The sequence below is a fragment of the Leuresthes tenuis genome, unplaced genomic scaffold, assembly GCF_036924035.1.
Source record: "Leuresthes tenuis unplaced genomic scaffold, fLeuTen1.0.hap1 SCAF_22, whole genome shotgun sequence".
NCBI classification, from domain to species: Eukaryota; Metazoa; Chordata; class Actinopteri; order Atheriniformes; family Atherinopsidae; genus Leuresthes; species Leuresthes tenuis.
The window spans coordinates 11,241,613-11,264,178 of NW_027325376.1; the positions used below are offsets into that span (position 1 = coordinate 11,241,613).

At 37.9% G+C, this 22,566-nt stretch overlaps 1 protein-coding gene across 2 annotated transcripts in view; it reads right to left on the bottom strand.

The window, feature by feature from the left end:
- slc8a4b (solute carrier family 8 member 4b) overlaps positions 1 to 22,566 on the bottom strand; it is a 113,146-nt gene that overhangs the window by 63,461 nt on the left and 27,119 nt on the right. For both annotated transcript variants that reach the window (XM_072376430.1, XM_072376429.1), the window contains exon 2: positions 2,233 to 2,495. In XM_072376430.1, the coding sequence (XP_072232531.1) occupies positions 2,233 to 2,416 (184 nt within the window). In that variant the 5' untranslated portion in view covers positions 2,417 to 2,495. The remainder of the gene's footprint in view (positions 1 to 2,232; positions 2,496 to 22,566) is intronic.

Here is a 22,566-nt window from a genome sequence, read left to right on the forward strand (position 1 = left end):
CATTTAGAGGGAGCATAACTTGATTAAGTCATTTGTCTGGGAAATTCCTTAATGTCTCATTGGGTAAGTTTCATCATTTGTCTCTATAAAACCAAAACTTACAAAAGTTAATCAGATTTATGTTGATATTTCAGCACAATCTGTCCAAAACTCAGCATGTTTTTGATCATTAGCCCATAACTTCTGTCTTCTTTGTATTTGAGCTGATACTGTAATCATCTGACATTGTCCATTATGCATTAGTATCTGGTAAACTAAATAATGTGACTAATGTAAATTAATTTGTATTACTAAATACATGCCTATATGTCTCTCCCCTTCAGATATAAGTATTAAAATGAGAAAAAAAAAACCTGTTCTGCTTTGTGGGTCAGCAGTTGAAGGCTACAGTTCTGAGAAAATGTTTTCAGGGACAATGGGCCAACACACTTACTGCTCTTACTGCTTTTTTTTTATGAAAAATGTATTGCAGTAGTTGACTTCATTTTATCCAATGGATTTACAACCTTGATATTGTTTTTCTTTACACCCAAAAAAATCAAGTCGGCCCTGAAGGAAACTTCCTGTCTGTTTCAGCAGGGAAGAAAAAATGAAAAGCCTTTAAAAGCATGCTGCACTTCTCTGCTCAGCAGAAGTACAGGGATTATTTGAAGGTAAGAGAACTGAAGTGTATACTTTGATCTTTAATCGCCACATCTGTTATTTTCAGAACCCCTCAGACCGCACAGAATAGGTTGACAAAATATACTCGAATGACTGCCAGGAGGTTATACTTCCTTCTTATTAAGGAGAAGTTGGTGGAAAAATTTCACTTATTCCAGAGGTATTTTAATTATACTTGATTGTCGTTCCCTATTATTGTAATAGTTGGGTACCAAGATTTTGTGCTATTTGTGGCACTATTTCAAAACAATTAGAAAGGTTTATTTTCTTGTTCCCCAATTGGGATGCAATAGACAACAGAAGAAGCATTGAGCGTGTTCTACTGCTTGAAAACATCACACTGGCACAGGGAACAGCAAAACACATCAAAAATGTGGCTGTGACATCCTAGAAGGTTTCATTATGCCCCAACGCTATATATAAATATCTAAATGAGAGAAACCTATTGAGATCAGTGACGACAGTGATGACAGCCGATCTTTTCTCAGGTTAGTAATGTAATGGTGATTGCATCGGATCTCATCGAGACAACTGTGTGTACAGCTTTAATCAACACCATATGAAAAGCTTTTCCCTCATACTGTGTCAAGAAAGGTGCCACATTTAGCCTGAGAAAACAAATGCATTTATTTTTCTAATGAAAACTGTTAGTTGAATCTTGAATTGTGACTTGACGGACTAATTCATTTCAAGCACATATTTACTTCTTCTACTTGATTTTTCCAAGATCATTTTATGTTTTAGTTTAGTTTAAATCAACAGAACTATTTTACACAAATATCCATCCAACCCATAATTATGGTGATTAAGGAGGACCGTGTTCTGTACATGCTCAATTCATTAACAACTACAGCATAGGATATTCAGCACACGTGCAATATGAAACATAGACAAGGGGGTATGGTCACAACATCCAAGCAAGAAACATAACAGGATAACTAGGACGCGCTGTAACAAGGCCAGTTCATGGAGGACACACACTGCCACCCAAAGTGACCAAAATGAGCCAACCTCATGATGCCAGACACCACTTGATAAACCCACAATTCATCAGTGTCCCAAGTCACTGTTCTATATATTAAAGATGGATATTACAATGAGGACGTAGTCATTAAAACTGCAGGATATGAATGGTGGAAGAAATCTATTACTACAATCACCCTCTGGTGTGACCATAAAAACAAGGTGTAGCACGTCTAACATGTAGTTCCTAAGAGGAAACTGCTCACAAAAAATAAGCTACATTAAAAAAGAAAACTCCTGTTAATAATAGATCATCTGTGGATAATTTGAAAGAGTAAGAAAGATGATGTTGGTATCTGAAATCCATTGAGCATCAGTGACAATCTTTTAAAAAAAAAATCATGACATTCAGCTGTTATAAATGCACATAATTTATCATGCTTACATGGTTGGTACACAGACAACCAACTCGGGGCTTAACCCTTTCATCTACTTAACTCGTGTCACTAAGCTGCACTCTCTGAAAGGTTTAGACTGTATGTAATCATTTTAATCCCTCCATATTTGCATTAAACTGCACTTTTCACAGGGATAACATCAACCCACCTTCCTGACAGGGGTCTCCACTAGCTGAACAGTTTTTCTCTGGAGAACTTGCGTGGACCGATGCAGGGCATGAAAGCAGTATAATGAAGGAGAGGAGGAGGAAGGGCACTGAGAAGGAGGAAAAGTGGGATGGGCAGAGAGGCGCGAGGGAAGATGGAGGCTTCGACATAGCTGCAGGAGCCATTTCCGCTGATGCAGCTGGGCCTCGACTTGACTCTACTGAGTTCTACTGGGTCAACTCAGGGTACGGTGGCGTCCAAAACCTGAAGACAAACAGAGAGATGGTGACGAGATTATTTCACATTTCAAACCATCACATTCATATGAACAGTTCATTCAAAATATCTATACTATAAAAAAAGCTTATCTTTAGTAATGAATTTATATCAGCATGACGTGCCTTTGAAACAAGCTGAAAGAAGTGAAACCTAAAGCTAATAGCTAAAGTAAAGACGTTTTGGCACCAGTCAACAAAACCCTACTTCTTCTGTTTTAGCAGAATGGTGAATGGACTGCATTTATACAACACTTCATTCACACATTCCTACAGTTCTTTTTTTCCAAACAGAGAGCACTTTTTCCTGTAACACACTCATATCTTGATCGAAAATTGGAGGCAATTTTCAAGGTTAAACTTTTGGCCCGGCAACACTTCAACAAGCAAACTGGTGGAGCTGGGGATAGTACACTTGTGAAAAGAAAATGGTTGAAATAAGATATATGGTGGATTCAAAAACATAAAATACTTCGGAAAAAGAAATAACAGGCAAACAAAAGAAAATGCTGTTATACTGACATACATGAGCCTTTAGTAGATGTAGTCAGCCTATGCTTCTTGTGAGCACAGATGAAAAATGTATCACTATAAACTTGTTTTTATGATAAACAGAAGCTGGATATATTTAGATAATTATGTTTAGAAATGTATATAAATATTAACATGTTCCAATTATGGTACACAGATGTACTGAATAAAACAAGTGATTTCAGCTTAGATCTGAAGACACATGACTCATGAGAGACTTGTGTCAAGCCTTCCATCCGGACAGAGGCAATTAAGGGTTAGTAATGTGGTAATAAATAGACAAATGAATAACGATGACTTTTCAAACAGGAGACTCTAATCATGATCTGACACAAAAGCATCAGATCTGAGTCTTTGAGGATAGAATATGTGCAGAGGATCTCTAGAAGCAAATCATTGAAATGTTTGAAAACAGTGTTCCTCATAGAAAATTTGGAAATGATTTGTATATTTTTCCATCTGTACAGTGTAATATCATTAAATCATTCAGGGAATCTGGAGGATTTTCATTATGTAAAGAGCAAAGGAGCGAGACTAATCTGACACCGGTGGTCTCTGATCCCACAGACAGCAGTGAATCAAGAACCATCATTCATCAGTAACTGATATAACCACATGGACCAGTGATTCATGTGGAAAACAGTTAACAAACACCACAATATGATGAAACTGAAATTACATTTTTCACACTTTGGTGCTTGGGGTTGTATGTTTCTGGGATGGGTGCAAGTTTAAGTGAGATTGACTCAACTGATTTGCTTTTAGATTTGAGGAATAACTTCCTACTGGACAGCTCTAACTTCAAATCTTGGCTAATTAAACAGTTGCTCTGCAGCAATGGATGGTAAAAAAAGCACTGTTTACACTTCTGTAATAGCAGTTTATTAAATTACATTGTGATGTGAAAGGTCACTTGTAATATTAGACTTGCAACACAATACTTCAGTGCCCCTCAGCTCTAAAGAACCTTTTAACATGTTTTAACACACTGGATGGTTGCCAAGGCAACTTCCTTTCAATCACACGTTCAGCCACAGAAGGTGGCTGATTTCAGCAAAAACAGCTCACTAAACACAAGCAAGTCAGATATCCCCTTGAGGAGTTGGTGCATGCCAAATCAGAGATACAAGAAGAGTAAAACCATTTGCAAGGCAGCTTCTGTTTCATTTGCTTGCTGACAGGTCCCTAAGGAAGCCTTTTGGGGGAAAGCTGCTGAGTATATATCAGCCGCCAAATGACAATGAATTATGTGTTTACAATGTTTTGTCTATAGGTGCCCTCCCAAAAGAACCTGCTCAACAATATTTAAGATTTATTTTGTTTTTTGGGCTTTGTCAGACAAGAAGTATCATCTGAGAAGGCAAACAAATCTCTTCTACTGTTCATGAGTGTTTTGACATAAGGGCAAGTTTGAAGTGAAAATGTTCAAGCACTGATGATTCTTCTTGGGACATTCTCACATCTGAACAGTGGAAGCAACATACACTTTAGAGGGAGTTATAAAATTGATTTTTCAGTGTTCCCATCATTTCCTGGAGGAAATAATGACCTTGAATCTATCCTGTGAGAGTCTTTATTCACAAGTCAATACAGACACTGTGTCTGTGAGCAGAAGGCTGTGCAGTAAATGCATGTTTGGTAAGATTTGGTAAGAGATTCAGCAACCATATATTCCCATAAACATAACCTCTAACCCGAGGAGGCAAAGCAGCTGCTCTGAGTTACTGTAATGTAATTGAAAAGAGAAAATATGAAGAGGAACTGTTTTAGCTAGCAGAGCTGGGTTAAATCAGTGCAAACAAAATTTGAGAGACACACACAATCAGAAACTGTTTGTCAGTCCTATATTAAAGAAGTTTCTGACCTTGTACTGACACACTCTCAAACATAGTAACACTCCACACCCAGGGTTAGTCAGCCCTAAACAAGAAAAAAAAAAGTGCTGACCCTCTTTTCACACAAACACATACACACATATACCTATGCAAACACCACCACAGTTAGTCATCTGTGATGACATTAGTGTTGAGCCGCTGACCCTGTCTTTATCTATCTTTAAGGGTCTTGCTGCTCTGACAACAACCTGTCACTTCAATTGTCAAGTCACTCCTCTGTCGTCTCTGCTGCATCACCACTCTCTGTTGGACGTCCTCTTCTTTTTCCTCAATCACTTTCTGTCCTTTTCATGAGTCTTCTTCTTCTTTCATCTTGCTTTTTTTCCTCCAGACCCATTAATGTCTTTCCCTCTCTCCTCCTTCAAACTCGTGACAATCATATTCACCTCCTACTCCATCTCCCTTTCAGATTCTGACATTTCCAGCTCTTCCTCCCGTTGTGATGTAATGTGGGTTATACATAAACATCCAGCCCATTCCCACTTATTTCTCAGTCATCAAGGACTTTACCCACTTTCAAATTCCCTCTGAATCAGATTCAGAGCTGTACTGCAAGTTAGTTTTTATTTTTCGTAAGCCGCCAAAAACATGACCTGCATTTCTCTGACTCTCACTGCTCGTAGTTGCATTAATTGGATGGTTGTTTACATCAAGACACAAATTTCATACTGACCTTTACTCTTTGTTGTCAAGCAGCAGAGAATATGTGACACATACTAATATCCCATTTCTGTTCTGAGTAATTTTCCACGACCCTGTTTCTAACCCAGGGTGTTAGAGTATTTATCTTCTGCTTAACAGGGAGTAAAAAATGGGCTTAAAATTAAATGCATTCCCTCTTTGTTGGGTACCAGTGCCACACCAGTGTCATCCTCTGTCTCCTTCTGTGCCAAAACATACACCAAGTATCACTTAATTTAAAGCATCTTTTCAAACCCCCTACTTACTCTCTCATTCATATCTTCTCACAGACCAACCTCATAGATTTTTTCATTTAATCCACTTTTGTAATCAAATCTGCTTAACTCTACACTATGTCTAATTGCTGGTACAAATGTTGATAAGACTTAAAGAAACCTTGAGTTGTCTGTAAGAGAGGGTGTCTTCTTTTGACATATAAATTTCACCTAAGATCAACTAAGAATACGGAACAGGCATACCCACCCAACAATAGTGGATAGCAGAGTAAATAAGTATGGTTAAAAGTGTAGCTGTAACTGAATTTCAGCTTACCACCTTAATTTTCTGTCAAGGTTTTTCTAATTTGCAAGAATGGATTTGTGCTCACAAGCGCTCTTTTCTAAGCCAAGTCAAGCTTTTCTTCAGTGAAGCTTTTCAATAATAATTCACAAAGCTGTATAACAGAGAGATGCCTTCTCACAGAGAAAATCCATCAATCCATCCACTTTCTATACCCGCTTAATCCAATTCAGTGTCATGGTGGAGGGGGGGTTGGGCGAGAGGCGGAGTATACCCTGGACAGGTCGCCAGTCTCACAGAAACTTTACGAGAAAGGTTTAGCAGATGGATGGTCACTAGAGCCTCCCTCCAGAGTCATCAGCCCGTAGACTCCCAAGCTGACTTCTTGAGACCGATCTCATAAAATGGACCCACGGTACCAATACAAGGACATCTCTTTCCCCAAACAAATACTTCTGCAATGCTTAGGTTTTATACTCATCAAACGCTACTTATCCCAAATAGCCAGTATAAATCAAATGGTTTAAAGCTTGGGTCTCTCCACCTAAACATGATCCCTAGTGACCACTGTAAAGAAGGGAAAATTCCTACTGCAAAATGCTCTGAAAACATTTTCTTAGCTTTGGTTTAACGCAGTAAACATAATCCCGGTTCATTATTATTGCATAATTAGACTTTTTCCCCAATAAAAATAATCCTGTCGTGCCTTGAAGTTGCTTGAATGTGACCACACTTATTCTCACTTAGTAGTCAGGCATATTTGGGATTACATGATGGAACGTGATAGAAATTTACCCCAGCTCTTTCCTCTTATACTTGCTTTTGGTGTATCCCCAGCTGATTCAGGGTCTAATAAATGGACTGAGTTGAAAGTTTATGTGAGCAATGACACAAAAATACACAAGAAACAGAGCAGACATACAGGAGCAAAGTGCACTCTGAACTGAAATAGTAATATGAGCCACTTGATTACTAGCACATAGCTAATGTGATACTAACTGACAACATTAGATAATTTGTCACAGATTTCCAGCCCCATAAACTTAGCCCCACTCTGTGAGTTGACATGATTGATTTCTAAAGACTATTACACATGAAATCCACAAAGTTTGAATCCATGCTGGAGGCGGTCATTGGTACTTTGCAGTTTCGAGTTGGATACTTAGCTCAGCTTTGGTTATGACTGTTCAACTCAAAATAAGACCTCTGGCTTAACATTACAGTTAAACTGATTAACAGCTTGATATTCAAGAGAAGTTGGCCTTAAGACTAAAATATGTTGATTATTTTTGTAGGAGCCACTTTGAGAGAAAGATTAGTTATCTAATGGATGTACATAGTGTCCCCAAGTTTTTGACCACACCCATGCCTTCTATGTCAATTTCTGTCAACAAAAACCCAAAATGGTGGCCGCTAAATGGCACACTTAAGGCTTTAAAACGTAATTTAATAAGCAACAGTTACATCTAGAGTCTATGTTAACATACTTCTATTGTGATAATTTTTCAGTTCCCCCTTTGGATTGTGGGTAAAGTAAGTCAGGGATTTGTCATTATTCTGTAGGTTTGTATAGGTTTGTATGGAGCTTTGGCCAAGTCCAAAGACTAACATGACTCCTTCATCCTGCCATGTGATTGTAAGTGCACGAGTCTACTGATTAGAGTGTGTTCCTCATTTCCCCCGGGCTTTTCTCTTGTCAGACAAGAATCATTCTGACAGATCACACCCAAACCATGACCTCTTCTGACATGACGGAGATGCTCACGCATGTGTGTATGTTTGCATGCAGACATGTATGTAAATGAAAACGTGTGCATGAGCACAAACACAAAACACAAGTATGAAAGCGTCACGCACACACCTGTCAAATGCTTTAAACTGGTTTTTATTCAATCTAACAGGTGTTTGTGTGACTGTTTGGTAACAAATACAGGTAAAAGTCATAATCGCATCGTATGTATGTTTAATACACTGGACTTTAGTATTAATTACAAGAACAGTTATGAGCAAAATGACAAGAGAATTCAATGTATTACTTAAGTTCAAAAGACTTTTATTAAATCAAACCCACAGTTTGATACTATACACACTGTCAATTTTAATTAATCAACATGCGATATACTTATTGATATATTCCTTTGCTTTCCTCTATTCTAGCAATATCATTAGTGTCCCCCTTTCTCATTCTGGATTCAGACTGCCTTTGTTTACGTCAAGTCAGTGCAGTTTCATCTCATTAAAACCAAACTCTTCACAGCAAACACAAGGCTTCCTTTTGCTGCTGCTTCCAGTTAGAGCGTCAGCAAAGTAATTACCAATCCTTCACTGCCCTTATTGTGAAAGAGTCACGGGAAACGTGATGTATTACTCTCTGAGGTTAGAGCTCACAAAAAAGTAATGTGATAAAAAAAGACGAGCAAATAGTGGACTGAGGTATTCTTTTGTGGTTAGGGTTAGAGGATCGGCTTAAGTACTTCAGGGAGTTGTGTAGTGGTGCAAATACAAATCTGTTGCTGATTTGCTTTAGAAACTGTGTTGCTCAGCTGATGCAAATGCTGTCACCAAATCTTAAACATTGCTATTGTACAGCCCTGGGGATTCTAAAATCTTGCATTTATCTTGAAACAATAAGGGAATGGAAAAGGAAACAATGAAACAACAACAACAGACCAAGTCAGGCTATATGGTTGGAGAGGCTGGAGATGAACAGGAAGAACAACGCTTGTCTCAAATGTGAATGTGGAAAATATAAAGAACATGAGATAGAGGGGCTGAAAGATGAGATAAAGGCAAACAACACATATATTCACACCCGCTCTGAAGCGTTTTACACACACAAGTTTCAACCTGTTTATTGAAAGCAGTAAGAGCACTGAGCATGGTTGTCGATTACTATCACTTTTCACCTCTCTGCTTTGCCTCATGAATCACCACACTCACACCGATGTCAACTAAGGGTCAAATGACATTTGATTCAACATATTTCTTAAGCATAACCAGGATTCATGCTTTCACTTCTCTCTTTCTTCTACTCCATACCTCTTGGTGTTCTCTTCCCCATACTGTGACATAATTTTGGAACAACTTGCAATCAACATCAAGACATTTTATACAACTACAAAACTGTGAAGGATTTATATTTATGTACTGTCTGAGGGCTACAAAGACCCCTCTTTCATCGACTTCTCTCTTTGAATCTTGGGTAATTTTTTTAGTTTCGTGGCACTGTTATGTGCCATATAGCCTTTCAAAAAGTACTGATTAGAAAGGGTGAGGATAGATGGAAAGGGATGTTTATCCCTTCATCTCTCTACCTTCATAATTTTATTATTTGTATCTGCTTATCCTCCCCGTCATCAGGTTTTCTGTTCACATATCAAGATTCAAGGAAACAGGTTCTTTCCAATCAGCTTGAAGCTGTAGTCATGATTAGCATAAAGCAAATATTTACATTCTTAAGTTATTACATCTACTTCTTCTGCAAAAAGCGAGTGATGTCTTTCTGTGCATCATGCAGCTTTATTAAAATGCTGAAGTTATGTCATATGAAATAGGGAAGTTGTGTTAACTCTACCCACATTGATTTAATAAGCTTCTGCATGGTTGTGTTTGGAATAAAAGCTGTGCTTTAGTTTGCAGAGTGATTTATTGTATATCAAAGGAGGGTTGCATAAATATAGACTTTTCTCAATTGTTCCGTGTTGATGAAGGTTACACTCGCAACCTGCTATGCCTCCAGCATTTTAAGTCTTTGACGGGGTGTTGGAGTGGATGATAAAATTTTTATCATACCTTTCCAAGCGCAAATGGAATTGGATCCTGACTGTCATGTCAGACCAGTGAATCTGTGAGTGCAGCCTGAGACGTTCCTGCTTGAGCTTTTTCAGGAGGAGCAGGACCAGTTACAACGAGTACTTTCTCCTGCACTTAAACAGGCATTTATGAAGAGAGAATGAGTGGTGAAAATGTACCTCACACACTCTTCAGGCAATAAGTATGTTTTTAAGATGAAGTTAAACCTCTTGAGGTAGAAACAAAACAAAACAAAAAATAGGGGACATAATTTAACAAAACTATTTTCACTCAGTCTTAGTCAAATCGGTCTGTGACAAAGGCACAGATGTAGGCAAGAATGAGAGTTTGCAGATGAGGAAATAAAGAGCTTTTCATTAATTTACTAGCTGAATAAAGAGAACAGGCTGCAGAGCAAGAAATCTAACATCTAAATCCATGACATAATTCCAGTGAAGGGGGAAACCTAATCCGAAGCCAAAAACCATGGCAGCAAAAACAGACTGAGTGATGACAACAAGGATCTTGAAATGAATAAATGAAATCCAGGGGAATAAACACTGAGGGAACTAATGACAAATACAAGGTAGGTGTCTCGGAAAACCAAGACCAGGTGAATAACAAGGGCAGGAAGTAAAACCAAACAGAATCCCACCCGTGAAACAACAAGAGAGGCTAATTAGAAACGTGGCAATAAGACAAATGAACAGCTTCATGCATCTGGCCACTTGATGTTCAACCTAGTGGTTCTCAGCTTTGTTTTTATCTGAAGACTATGAAAGCCTCACTTACTTAAACATCATCTGCATCAACATCTTCAGTGCATTTGTGAAAACGTTTTTGCTGTCAGAGACTGCCATTGCTAATATAATCTGAAGATCAGTTATTGGGTTAGGGTTAGGATGCCAAGCCCCTAAAAATAAGCCTCACATTGTCACTGAAATGCTTATTGGAGTGTGAATCCAGAGAAATAGCTTCATATAAAAGTCCAAATATCATAAGAAGTGCTACATGAGTTGGTGAATGAAAAACATGAAAGGACTAGATTACGTTAAAAAGGCGCAATATAAGTGTGGACCATTTACCACAGCTAACCTCACTCTGATCTATACATTTTTGCACTTTTGTTAGTGCAAAATGAGGTATCCAGGCAAACCCCGCAGCAGAATGGTTATTGTTGGAAGAAGGAAAATTGCATTTGCCTGTGGTACTCTGAGTAGAAAGGAGCTTGGTTAGGACTAGATTAGAGGAGAGATGTGGAGAGTGACTGTTGGGGAAAAGAGTTAAAGTTAGTGAGATAAAACCCAAGACATAAAGGGAGGAGATGCAAAGAGAGAAAAGAAGAGGAGGAGATAGAGACAGGCAGAGTGTGAAGAGCTGATGAGATGTGTAATTAGGCAGATTTAAGGGCGATATCGAATGCGCCCCACTGGGCCGTGGATACAGCTGTCCAAGCGTGTTAGAGAGTGCTGCAAAGTGCTGCACATACTCAAGCACAGTGCAGATTTAAGAATCATTGGAACAAAAAGAAAGACATCAGGGATGCAGCCTGGCTGTCCCTCAATAACATTATAAAGCACTATAAGGTGTTGCACAATACATCTGTAAGCTTTAGCTTTAACTACACATTTAAGTGCAGCTCTGAAGAGGATATTGACTGACTGCTGTCTACCGTATCTGTACTGTATCTTGCATTCTACTCATCGAAGAACAGCATTTATGCCAAGAAAATTTCAATTCTAATCTCAGATTGGGGATAATTCAGACAGTTGTAAAGATTTACAGGGGACACTATTAATCTAGACCCAATTGCATGGTTCTTTAAAAGATGGGGGAAACGGATACTTTTTACTTTCCCTTCAAAACACCAGAATGTTGCAAAGATTTATAACACTCAATGGTTGATAACACGGAATGGCTGCATAAACACTTAAACTCATCTACAGTTGGACCATCATCCTTAATCCAGTATACATGTACGATAGATAAATCAAATTAATGACTGAAGTATGTCCAATGCTGCTACAGTGGTGGTACTCTCTCTGTGGAAGATCATCATACATGTAAGTATAGCCAAATTAACTTTACAGATGTGTTTAAGTCACTCAGATGATGCTGTGGTTGCAAAATCAGGATATTATTAGAGCAGAGCGACAGTCGTGAAAAATTTTCAAGTGACCGCCAGTTAACACATCGTCTTCGTGGGCACACAATTTCTATGGATTTCAGCTGTCTGACAAAAAAAAAATTAAATAAAAATTCACACACAGGATGGATTCAATGCCTAACTGCATTATTTGGGTTTTAATCAAGCTTTGAGAGCTTCAATTATGTGTGATTTTGGTTAGTCTAATTTGTTAGCAAGGATCTTAAAAGTCAGGTTTTGTAAATAAGGACTATTGATGCCAACAGTAAGTTTCTTTTTATGACATTAGAAAAAACAGAATTATAATGTTGGTCAAACCAAAACTACAGTGTCCAAAGTTTTCTCCCAATGACACAATTCATGTCTGGGGTCCATAGGGTTAGGAGTCAAGTGTTAACTGAAGTTTGGTTAAAGCACAAAAGTCATAATTTCTTTGTTTGGAGGACGTTTTCCATTCAAGCCCAAAGCGCAAACTAGATATACACTGAATTACAAAGACCACATTCATAGTCTATATCGTTACAGACTGCCAAACAGAAGTTTCCAACATTACTGCAAATTAAATCCCAGGTTTTATATATATGTCTGACTGGTTCTCTTAATCTTTCTTGGAATTTGAGCTGATAGGCTCCAGGCTTTAGAGCAGAAAATAGAATGAACATACCCCCTTTTATATCCTCATTATAAGTCCCATGGAATCTTATAAATTATGTTTTAATGAAGCCTTTAAAGGCGTGTTGCGGATGAAAACGTTTCATATGCAAAAAGGCTGTCAGTATTCACTTTTAGTTTAAGGTAAGGGTTCGGTGGAAGTTTGAGTGTGTGTTTTTGTGTGTGTGTATGTGAGGTCTGTGCTGTTGGTGGTCACTCACTGCTTCTCCCACCAGGACTTTGCCAAACATCGATCTGCCCTGGCCTCATCTGTCACTTTGAGGGCAAACATTTACACACACACACCTACACGCTGAATACATCACCACAATGCCTGTTTGCACATAACTAAACCAACGCACACACATCCTACGCAAAGATAAAAACATGACAATAAACGTGTACTCCCAAACACAGATATACTGCAGCAATCAGTCAGTACAATTACTACATTTTAGATTCTGTTGGAGGCACTCATACAGTCAGAGCATCGCATAAAATGTATAGATGTCAGTGTGAGTCATATGAAGTGGAAAAAAGTCAGATCAAGCCTCAGGGCTGGGTCACAAAGCTTAAGGATGAGAGGAAAAACTCCCAGTAGTCTTGTGTAATCCCACAGTTTAATTTGAAAACACTTTCTCTGTTTTTATCATGAGGCTGAGCAGAGACATGTTTTCAGCCTCGGAATAAGACAAGAAGAAAGTGAAGTGCAGTCCTGTTGCAATCTTTTCCTGACATGAAAATCTCTACACAAGCCACAGTCTCGTTTTCATCAGCCCTCATTTCTAATTTTGAAATTTTGAAGGAAGTTTGAAAGAATCTAAGCTATGTTACATGTTCCAATGGCCATTCAGCCAAACTTTCTACTTTTTGAAAGTGTCTCTTTTGTCTCTCCCTCTTCAGAGTGCTTGTGTCGGCGGGGATGTCAGCCAAATGAGGTTAACAGGGTTTTAATGGGCTGTGACACTAATATGACAGACGTTGATGCATGATATAATGATGCTAATTTTGTATATTGGAGTGTTGTGTCAGTATGTGAAGGTATTTTTTTCAAGGGTGCTCTTTCAGCACTATTAGTGTGAACACCTTCAGTACTATCATGATATCTGATTATTGCTTTAAAATCAATACAACCATGTTTCATCTGTGGCAAAAGTTGACCAACAAGCATCAACTAACCTAAACATGTATGTGCATGTGTCTAAATGTGTGTGCCAGAGTCACTGAGGGGGGAAATTTTGTCATGACACACATCCTCCTCATCCCCTCGGCATAATTTAGCTGGAAGACTCTCTTGCCTCCATTTCTTTCCCATTAGCATCCCTCATCAGTTTTCTCTCTCCTAACCTCCCAATGCTCTGTCTTCTTATCCACTTTTCTTTGGGTTCTTTCTTTTTTCATTTCATTCACCTTCCTTTTTCCCTTGCATCCTTTTTCTCTTTTGTCACTTTTACCTTTTATCCAATTCCCTCTTCCTCCTTTTTTCTTCTTGCGTGCCCATAACACCAATATTAATTAAAAAAAGGCCACAGTAAATCCTCATGCCGCTGAGCTCAGAGGAAAAAGACAGAGGTAATGAAGGGAGGAGAAGGATGAAGCGAGAAAGAAGGAAAGAGAAAAAAGAGAAATGAACCACATGGACAATAATTAGAAGCTGCTCTAATCCATCCTGATCTTTTTCCTTTTTTTTATATCTGTGAGATTTGCAGTAAGAAAATACACACATGCAGTGCACACACACACACATACGCACTCCGTTCTCAACATGTCCCAACAGCACATCATGTTGCATTTGATGTCCATTAATATAACTTATAAAACTTATAACGCAAACTCTATCTATATGTTTTAACAGTGATAGCATCATCAACTCTCTTCGAGCCATAGAGCAATAAGATTGGTATCCCTTTAGTCACCATGGTAACAGTACAGGGCCAAACATGTTCCTTTAACCAGTGATTTTTCACGCTCTTCTTGCTTTTGGTTTTCATCTTTTCATTTCCATTTACCATCCATGACCATCCAATTCTTTACTGTTTCTCTTTTCCTCTGCTTCTCAATCTATTGTCCTCTGCTTGCCACCAATGGATGAACATGCATATCGAGTGCAAGTCCAGGTCCATGATCAAGGGTAGAGATGGGTATCAAAAGTCAATACTAAATTAGTATCGGTTCCAGACTGGTCAGTACTAAAATATTAATAATTTCTGGGACAAAACTGAGCCATCATTTGAATTAGTTTACCTAAAGCTGATTCTGTCATTATGTCCAACCTGTCAGACGACTGCATTTGACTTTCAAATTGAATTACAGTCTGTGCTTTTCAGTCATGCCAAGTTTTCTAAGTGTAGGTCATATAAGTTAACTAATGAACAGCCAGCGCTTTGTCATTGATAGAGGGACTCAAACACCAATTCCAGCATAAAGAAAACAGAAAAAAAGACCATCATTCCAAGCTTATTCAGAAAAAACCTACACCTCTAAACCCAGTGATGTCGTGTATGGTACTTAAATAGTACAAATGAAGAACAAAGCCATCCACTGTCAATGCAGAGTTCCCTTAAAGTGCAGAACCATGAACTGCAACCAGATAGTGGCTTCAAAATATATCTGGTTCTCTCATGAAATGCTGAGTCAGTAAATTTTCTGTATAAGTCATGGTCTCAGCTTAAGTTATATCAACAAGTCCTCCAATCGGAACAGGCGAATAAGTAATACATTTATACCCTGAAATATGACCCATAACAAAGTCTCTTAAAGTACTTCCCCTACAAGGTGCAAAGGGGAAATACAACTCATACGAGCTTTTACACATTATAGCATTCTCAATGTTCTTTTGTCCAACAAGCCACAAAGTTGTTATAAAGGGGAAGGAAGTAGGGTGGAGGGCACAGTTATGTGAAATGCTAGAGCCTGTGACAAGAGATTGACACCAACATACAGAAACAGCCACTCTGAAAGGACAGCTGTTTTATGCAGGATTCATAAACTTCCAAGCCAATTCTCTGCATGGCCTTTGCTGAAATTAGCTGGAAACTGGCTGGCAAGGCAATCCTGAGTGGCTGCCACTGTATGACAACTACAATAACACATTACTAAAACACTTTTGTTCAGTTAAGACAATAACATTATTTGGTGAGGGTTAGAAAACAATTATGATTAAGGCTAAGAGACATTCTTTTTACAGTGTGACCGTCACCTTCATGGTCACCATTTTGCTGATTGCTTTGGTTACATGTAAACACAAAAGTAACTTTGTTACTTCCTGGTTGGGTTTAGGCAATAATAGTTAAATAATTGAAGTTAGAAAACAAAACTGCATGGTCAGAATTAGATTATGATTTGGGCTTAAGGGCTTAAGTAACCCCAAAAAGATGGCATTTGTACACCTGGTATGCAGTTACTCTCATATTCACAAGAAGTTGCATATTCTCTGAATTTAATTATTGGCTGATTCTTACTACATAAACAGATTATCAATTGGCAAATCTTTTAGAAGATAGTCTCAGTTAGATACAGTCTATGGTTGGTTAAGGTATGCACCATAGTAAGCTTCTAATAGTTGCTAATACTTTGTTAAGTTTTAATTTTGAGTGATAGCTGTCCTGATAGGCATAATCAACCCCTTGTGATTAATATTACTAACTTTATGGCTAATAGATGATGCCATGTGTTATTGCACTTTATACTGGTCCTAGGAATGATTTTCTATGTGGTTATACTACAGCAATGCTTTGCCAGTGTGTTTTCTTAGCACTATATTAGATTAACCTGTGAACATACTTAAATATCAGTTTATAATCCTTAATCTGGATAATAAAGTCGTTTCATAACTGTTGAATCTTTTCACATATTGACATGTCTGTTTGCTCTAAATCATCAGAATTGATCAGCAATACCAGTAAAACTAATACTGCTATTGATAAATTGTAATGATACCCATATCCATCTCAGGAGGGCCTTTGGGTTTCACCTGCTAAAGTCCACTGAAAGAGATGCAGGCTAAACAGAAAGGCCACAGAGTGAAAAAAACCCCCACTAAATTGGTTTCAAATAAATATTTTACTTTGTCTAGCTGAAGTCCTGAATCCATGCACAAATGGATCTTCTGACTACCTAAACAAACAACAAAGTGAATAAGCAACATCTTTATTTGCAGCCTGCATTTAAAGCCTGTTCTCAGTTTTGACAGGACCCCTTGGTGGACCCTTAGCATTAACCCAGCATGTTGCAGAATTACAGCCAGGCATGTTGAAACTAATCTAATATATTTTGATTAGTTTAGCCAAGGGGTCCAAACAAAATGCCTCACATTACATCATTGGGCTACAGGTTGGGCTATCACATCTCATCTCATACAGAAAAAAAAAACTGTTCAGTCCACAGATAAATACACACCAAGCTACAACACGCTTACATTGGACTATCTTTACAGAGGAACACAGCTGACAAAGTCCCACACAGCCAGTGTCCTATACTTTCTATAAAGTCTGGCCCAGTAAAGGAAGATCCCACATAAAATCAAGCAAACATTGAGTGTTCACACAAAGTAAAAACATAAATATTTTTCTTCTAATCAGCTTGTATAGAACAGCTCAAACTGAGCCCAAAGATCAATAAATGCATTGATCAGACACTGCTGCAGTTGGATATGTCTGGCAGTTATTTGTACAGTATTTATGAAGCTCGATCTTCCCTTAGTAAATTAACAATTCATAAAGTTCATTTTTGTGTGATGTAGTCAAAATGACTCATTTTTGAGCTGCAAATATTTTGGCACTGATACTGAACAATAAGCAGGACTGCACTTATCTTGAGTGCTTTTGTAAAAAGGGACAAACCTGTCATACATTATGTGTTTCATATCAACTGAAAGCTGGGATCATCAGAGGGGGGGAATAAATGAGAGCAGGGAGCAGAGAGTGAACAGACCTCTGTACTGCTGTGGCGTTACCACTGTGATTAATGGTTAAGGAAAGTTATTATCATTATCATTATGGATGTAAAATGAGTTGATGATGTACTTAATGTGTTTGTGTGTCTGTCAGTCAGAGGGTAGAAACAAGAGTGGTGCTGAGAGATTTTTCACAGTGCCAACATTATTTGAATCAATTAGATAAGTGGGTTTTCCTCGTAACTTACAATGATAAGAGGGGATTACACTAACAGACTCAAACAATCAGCTGTGCACACACTGGATATCCTAAAACAAACAACTTTAGTTTTAGTGGATGCACTAAGCGCAGGGTGAGCTGTGTGAAGGTTTTCAGAGGTAGCACAGGGAGTCTAATTTCAAGGTTGAAATGTTCTATATGTGTCTTCTGCTACACATAACCTGCAGCATATATCAGTATATGACCCAACAATGAAAAAATACTTTATTTTGTCGTCTCCTGGCGAACAGTGTAAAAAACTAAGTTAATGTCTTATTTTACTTGAGGCAGACAAGTGAAACACTCCTTCAGACTTTTGTATACTGAGCTAAGTGGAAATGGAGTCGATGGACTTTTTCACAGCAGAGCAAAAGCTGAAGGACCAACAACAGTACCAACACAACCAGGAGCAGCCAACAGCTGAGATTGTTCCACATATTTATGAGATTGTCCCCATGTGGCAGCATAAAGCTCTAACATGTACATGCATTTACAAGGCATTAACAGAGAGCTTACAGAGATCTATGTTCAGCCCGTTACATAACATGAACTGGTTGCTTTAACTGCTAACAATTAACAAACTGTTACTGAGTATCAGTGTGTTGTCTTGTAGACATTTTTACAATGTACTTTGCAGTTTGTACCACTAGATATCACTACATCCAACTCATTGAACATTTAAAAGGCATTTATTAATTATGTGTTACAAAACTGTTGTATACAGTGTGGACCATTTAATCTTTCTAGAAAACTGTGCACACTTTTGCAACATGCATTAATGTGTGCCTCATTCTGCAGGTGCACTTGCTTTTTCAACAAGCCCACATTAAGATGATAGAGGTGTAGAAGTGGAATAAATTGCTGGACCCTGGTCTGGGAGCCGCTGATTGTCTTTCCACTAAATGTCACATTTGAATGCACAGATCCAGCATTTTAAGGTTTGGTTGTTTTTCTTTCATTATTATTATTATTATTTGGTAAGGTATGATTAGTAAGGTTAGAAAACAACAGTTTAGTACAAAAGACAAAATTTACATACCCAAATGCTACTCACAAAGCATCACTATGAGATTGGTACCCATGATTATTTTAGAAGAGTGAAATGGCAGTATTCTTTTTGTTGGCCACTGAACTGAATCATTCTTTGTTCTACAACAACAAAAGGGCTTTAACAGTTTGTGCTTTGTCACCAAGCACAAACTGTTAATATACCTGCAAGATTGTGTACATATGGGGGCAAAGTCAACAATTATGTGATAGCAGTAGTTAGTTCCACATTTAAGAGTTTGACATTTCACTGATTTTCCTTTAATGCAGTATGCTGGTTAAATGGAGCTGAAAGACACAACTAAGAAGTAAAAAGCATGAAAATAAAAGAAAAAAGAATGAGAAAAAAGAATACATGTGATTGTGTATCAGTACTGTGACACAATGTGTAATGGAGGCCTAGTGTTATTGATCCTACATGAATCTTTATCTTCTACAAAACAGTTCCAAGAAAAACATTCAAAGTCAACACCAAGCATTCACAAATTTGCGTTTCTAGCATTTTTGTGAGCTGAAATCAACATTGTGTCTATTGTGTCATAGTGTGCATCACTATACTAAGCACAATGTCTGCCTAGTTTTAAGTATGAAAACCTTGAGTGGGTATTTTTTACTATAAGTTCATCATTACAATAGACTGTATTAAATTATAATGTATTCTAGTCTATTGAAAATCATACACTCATATACTACTTACAGATATATAAAATAAGGGTATTACAAGAAATGAGAGCAATTTAAAGGGTGAGAAAAAAGAGATGTCTAAATGCCCTGTGGCTCCATATTTTGCTGAAGTAACAGGACGGGTAGTGCAGAGCTTGATAGTCTAAAATTTTAACAAAATGTTTGCCTTGTCTTTTCCTCCAAAGCTAAATTCGCCCAAAAATAGAAAACCAAACATGCGTTTTTGCTTCCGTTCAAATGAGCTCATCAAACCTGTGAAATCTTCCCTGCAGTTGTAACGAGAGGGGGTGTCGCTCTGTTTGTGTGTTAAGAGAGTGTGGGCGGACACATGCGTTTTTTTTTATTCCACGGACAATCGGACATTCACACACATGCATGTGTGTGTTTACCGCTGAGTACCGCTGTTGTGATGAAAATAACAGTTACTATTATAGAGTGTGTGCTGCTGCTGAGACATCAGTTTAAATATTCTTCACACGCAAAGTCACAACATGACTGTTGAATGCAAATTAATGTAGATAGACCTTGACTGCCAAGGTTGTAATGTCTGAGACAGTTAAGCAACAAGGTTGGCAACACTTTTAACAGGTGCAATTAGCGGATGACACACACACACACACACAGTAGCATTTCCACAGTGGTACAGGCTTAGCCACAGATAAGCAAGCCTGGTGGTTCAATCCAGTTCAAGAATACACTTCGAGGTCGGGAATAAAGGGCCAAAGACAGGGAGAGGGGAGAGAAAGGCACTGAGAGGAAGAAGAGACAAAAATAAGGAGAGTTAGATTAGAAGGTGAAAAATTTGGAGCTTGGCAGTCTATCAAATCACAGCGTTACCCACAGTGTCACCAGAAAAAAAAACAGTAATCAGCATCTGAATGGACCTTGTTCACGCAAGGTCACACACCTACGCACTCACACAAATCTACACACCTTCACACACATAAAATAAACTAGACATCAGTGTAAAAGACTGATCTTGTGGCACTATTTCTAGGAGCTCACTCATTTAGATGTCTTCAGAGTCATCCTTGAATGTTCATCTTACAACCTTACTTGTACAGTTTCTGCTATCTCCACAGTTTGCAGATTCAACTCTGCACTCTCTTTATTGACAATCTCAAGAGATTAATGAATAGATGATATGATCACTTGTGCGTGCTTAGATAAGAGAAAAGAGCTACACATCCTGTCCATTCAAGCACAAGATGGTAACCAACATACCACAGAGTGATTAAAAGAACTGGATGCCGTGCTCCAAGTGGGCATCCTGTTTATTGCAAAAGAAAAAGCCAAAAACAATTTTCAAAGATTTTTTATACATTTTATGTATATATTTTTTTTAAATTGACATTATACGACTTTGTATGTTAAAGGACTGGCTGCATATCTAATCTATTTTATGTTTATTTTATATATAGCATATCATCATAATTCACATCGTGGACATAATTTGCTAAAATACTGGCCTGATTGTATTTCCTTTCAGTATTATGAAAGAATCACATTGGCTGCTGTAGTTACACTATCTAGGAAATTGGACATATTGTGTTCAAGCTGAATGTATTAAACACCAAATTTGTGTTTAGCGCAGGTAGCTAAACCAGACAGATACAGTGTAAGAGGTGCAAAAATATAATGTGTGCGTTGGTGTATCATATCTGATGTTGGTGTAAGTTCAGAGAGGACATGAAAAAAATGCAGACACTTCTCCTCTGTGGGATGAGTTTAGGTCTGAACCAGCTGATGGTTGCATCATTGGATCAACAGCAGGAGGCCAGCTGTGCTGATACCACCAAACAAATATATTATTTTTCCTCTAACAAACCTATCTTGTGTGACATTTGAGAAACACAAACCCTGTATGCTCAGAAGCCCACAAATCCCCTCTTGATAGGTTGTTTGCATGAAAGAGGTTGGCAGCAGGTTCAGCCTTTTGGTGTAAAACCTTTCAGGATGCAGTGATAGCTGTAATCCAATTCAAACCAAATGTGAAGCAATGAAGCAGGGTGAAATGAGTTCAGTTTGATTATTTTGACCCCTTGTTTTTGTCTGAACTTGTGTTTTTAGAACAAGATAATCAGTGTTTGGCTCATTAACAAATTGTTCTGTTAAGAAATAGGATCCAAAATGAATCGAAAATGGGGCAAAGAGAGTTGAAGAGAGAAAGACGGACTGATTTGAAAATAATACTACTAAATTTATGACGTGACTGACAAAAGGAGATATCACCAAGAGGAAATTAGTCAGTGCGCAAGGTGATATACATCCTGACAAATATGGATAATGTGGAGGAGGAATAAAAATCCTATAAACCAATACAATCACATGACTGCTTTGTCAGTTAATTTAAGACTATTCCTTTTATCTCAGCATTTTTAAATGCCACTTAATACTGATCTATAAATCATTCATGCTTAAAAAGACTTAAATCGTATCTTTAGACACGATTACCTGCTGCCTGTCACAAAGACAGTTGTTTTTTTGTCTAGAACTGGACAAGTGGAGGACAAAGAAATGGCAGGCCTAAAAGAAGAGTAATAAAGACATTATTACAACTGGAAATATTTTGCTAGGTTTGGGTAGCAGGACATGATACCCATTCAAACAATGTAAACTCCCCAGAATATCATCTGCTCTGTTGGATCATAAGCTAAATTGGAAATCAATCAGATTTTGAATAAAAGAGCAGACAATATGACACAATAAATATTCCTACTTATCCTGTCATGAATGTTCTCACATACAACTCATCTGGGTAAAGTCTACAGTCAAAAACTGCAAATAGTTCATGTGATCATGTACCTTATAGTAACCTAGATGATCCAAGAGTTTCAGAATCTGCTAAAAGGGAGATAAATTCATATCCAAATTCATTATCCAAATTCAAACTGAAATTGCCACTTGTTTAAAGAAACTTTTTCATGATCATGAAAATGTCATTTTCCTGGTAGAAAAATG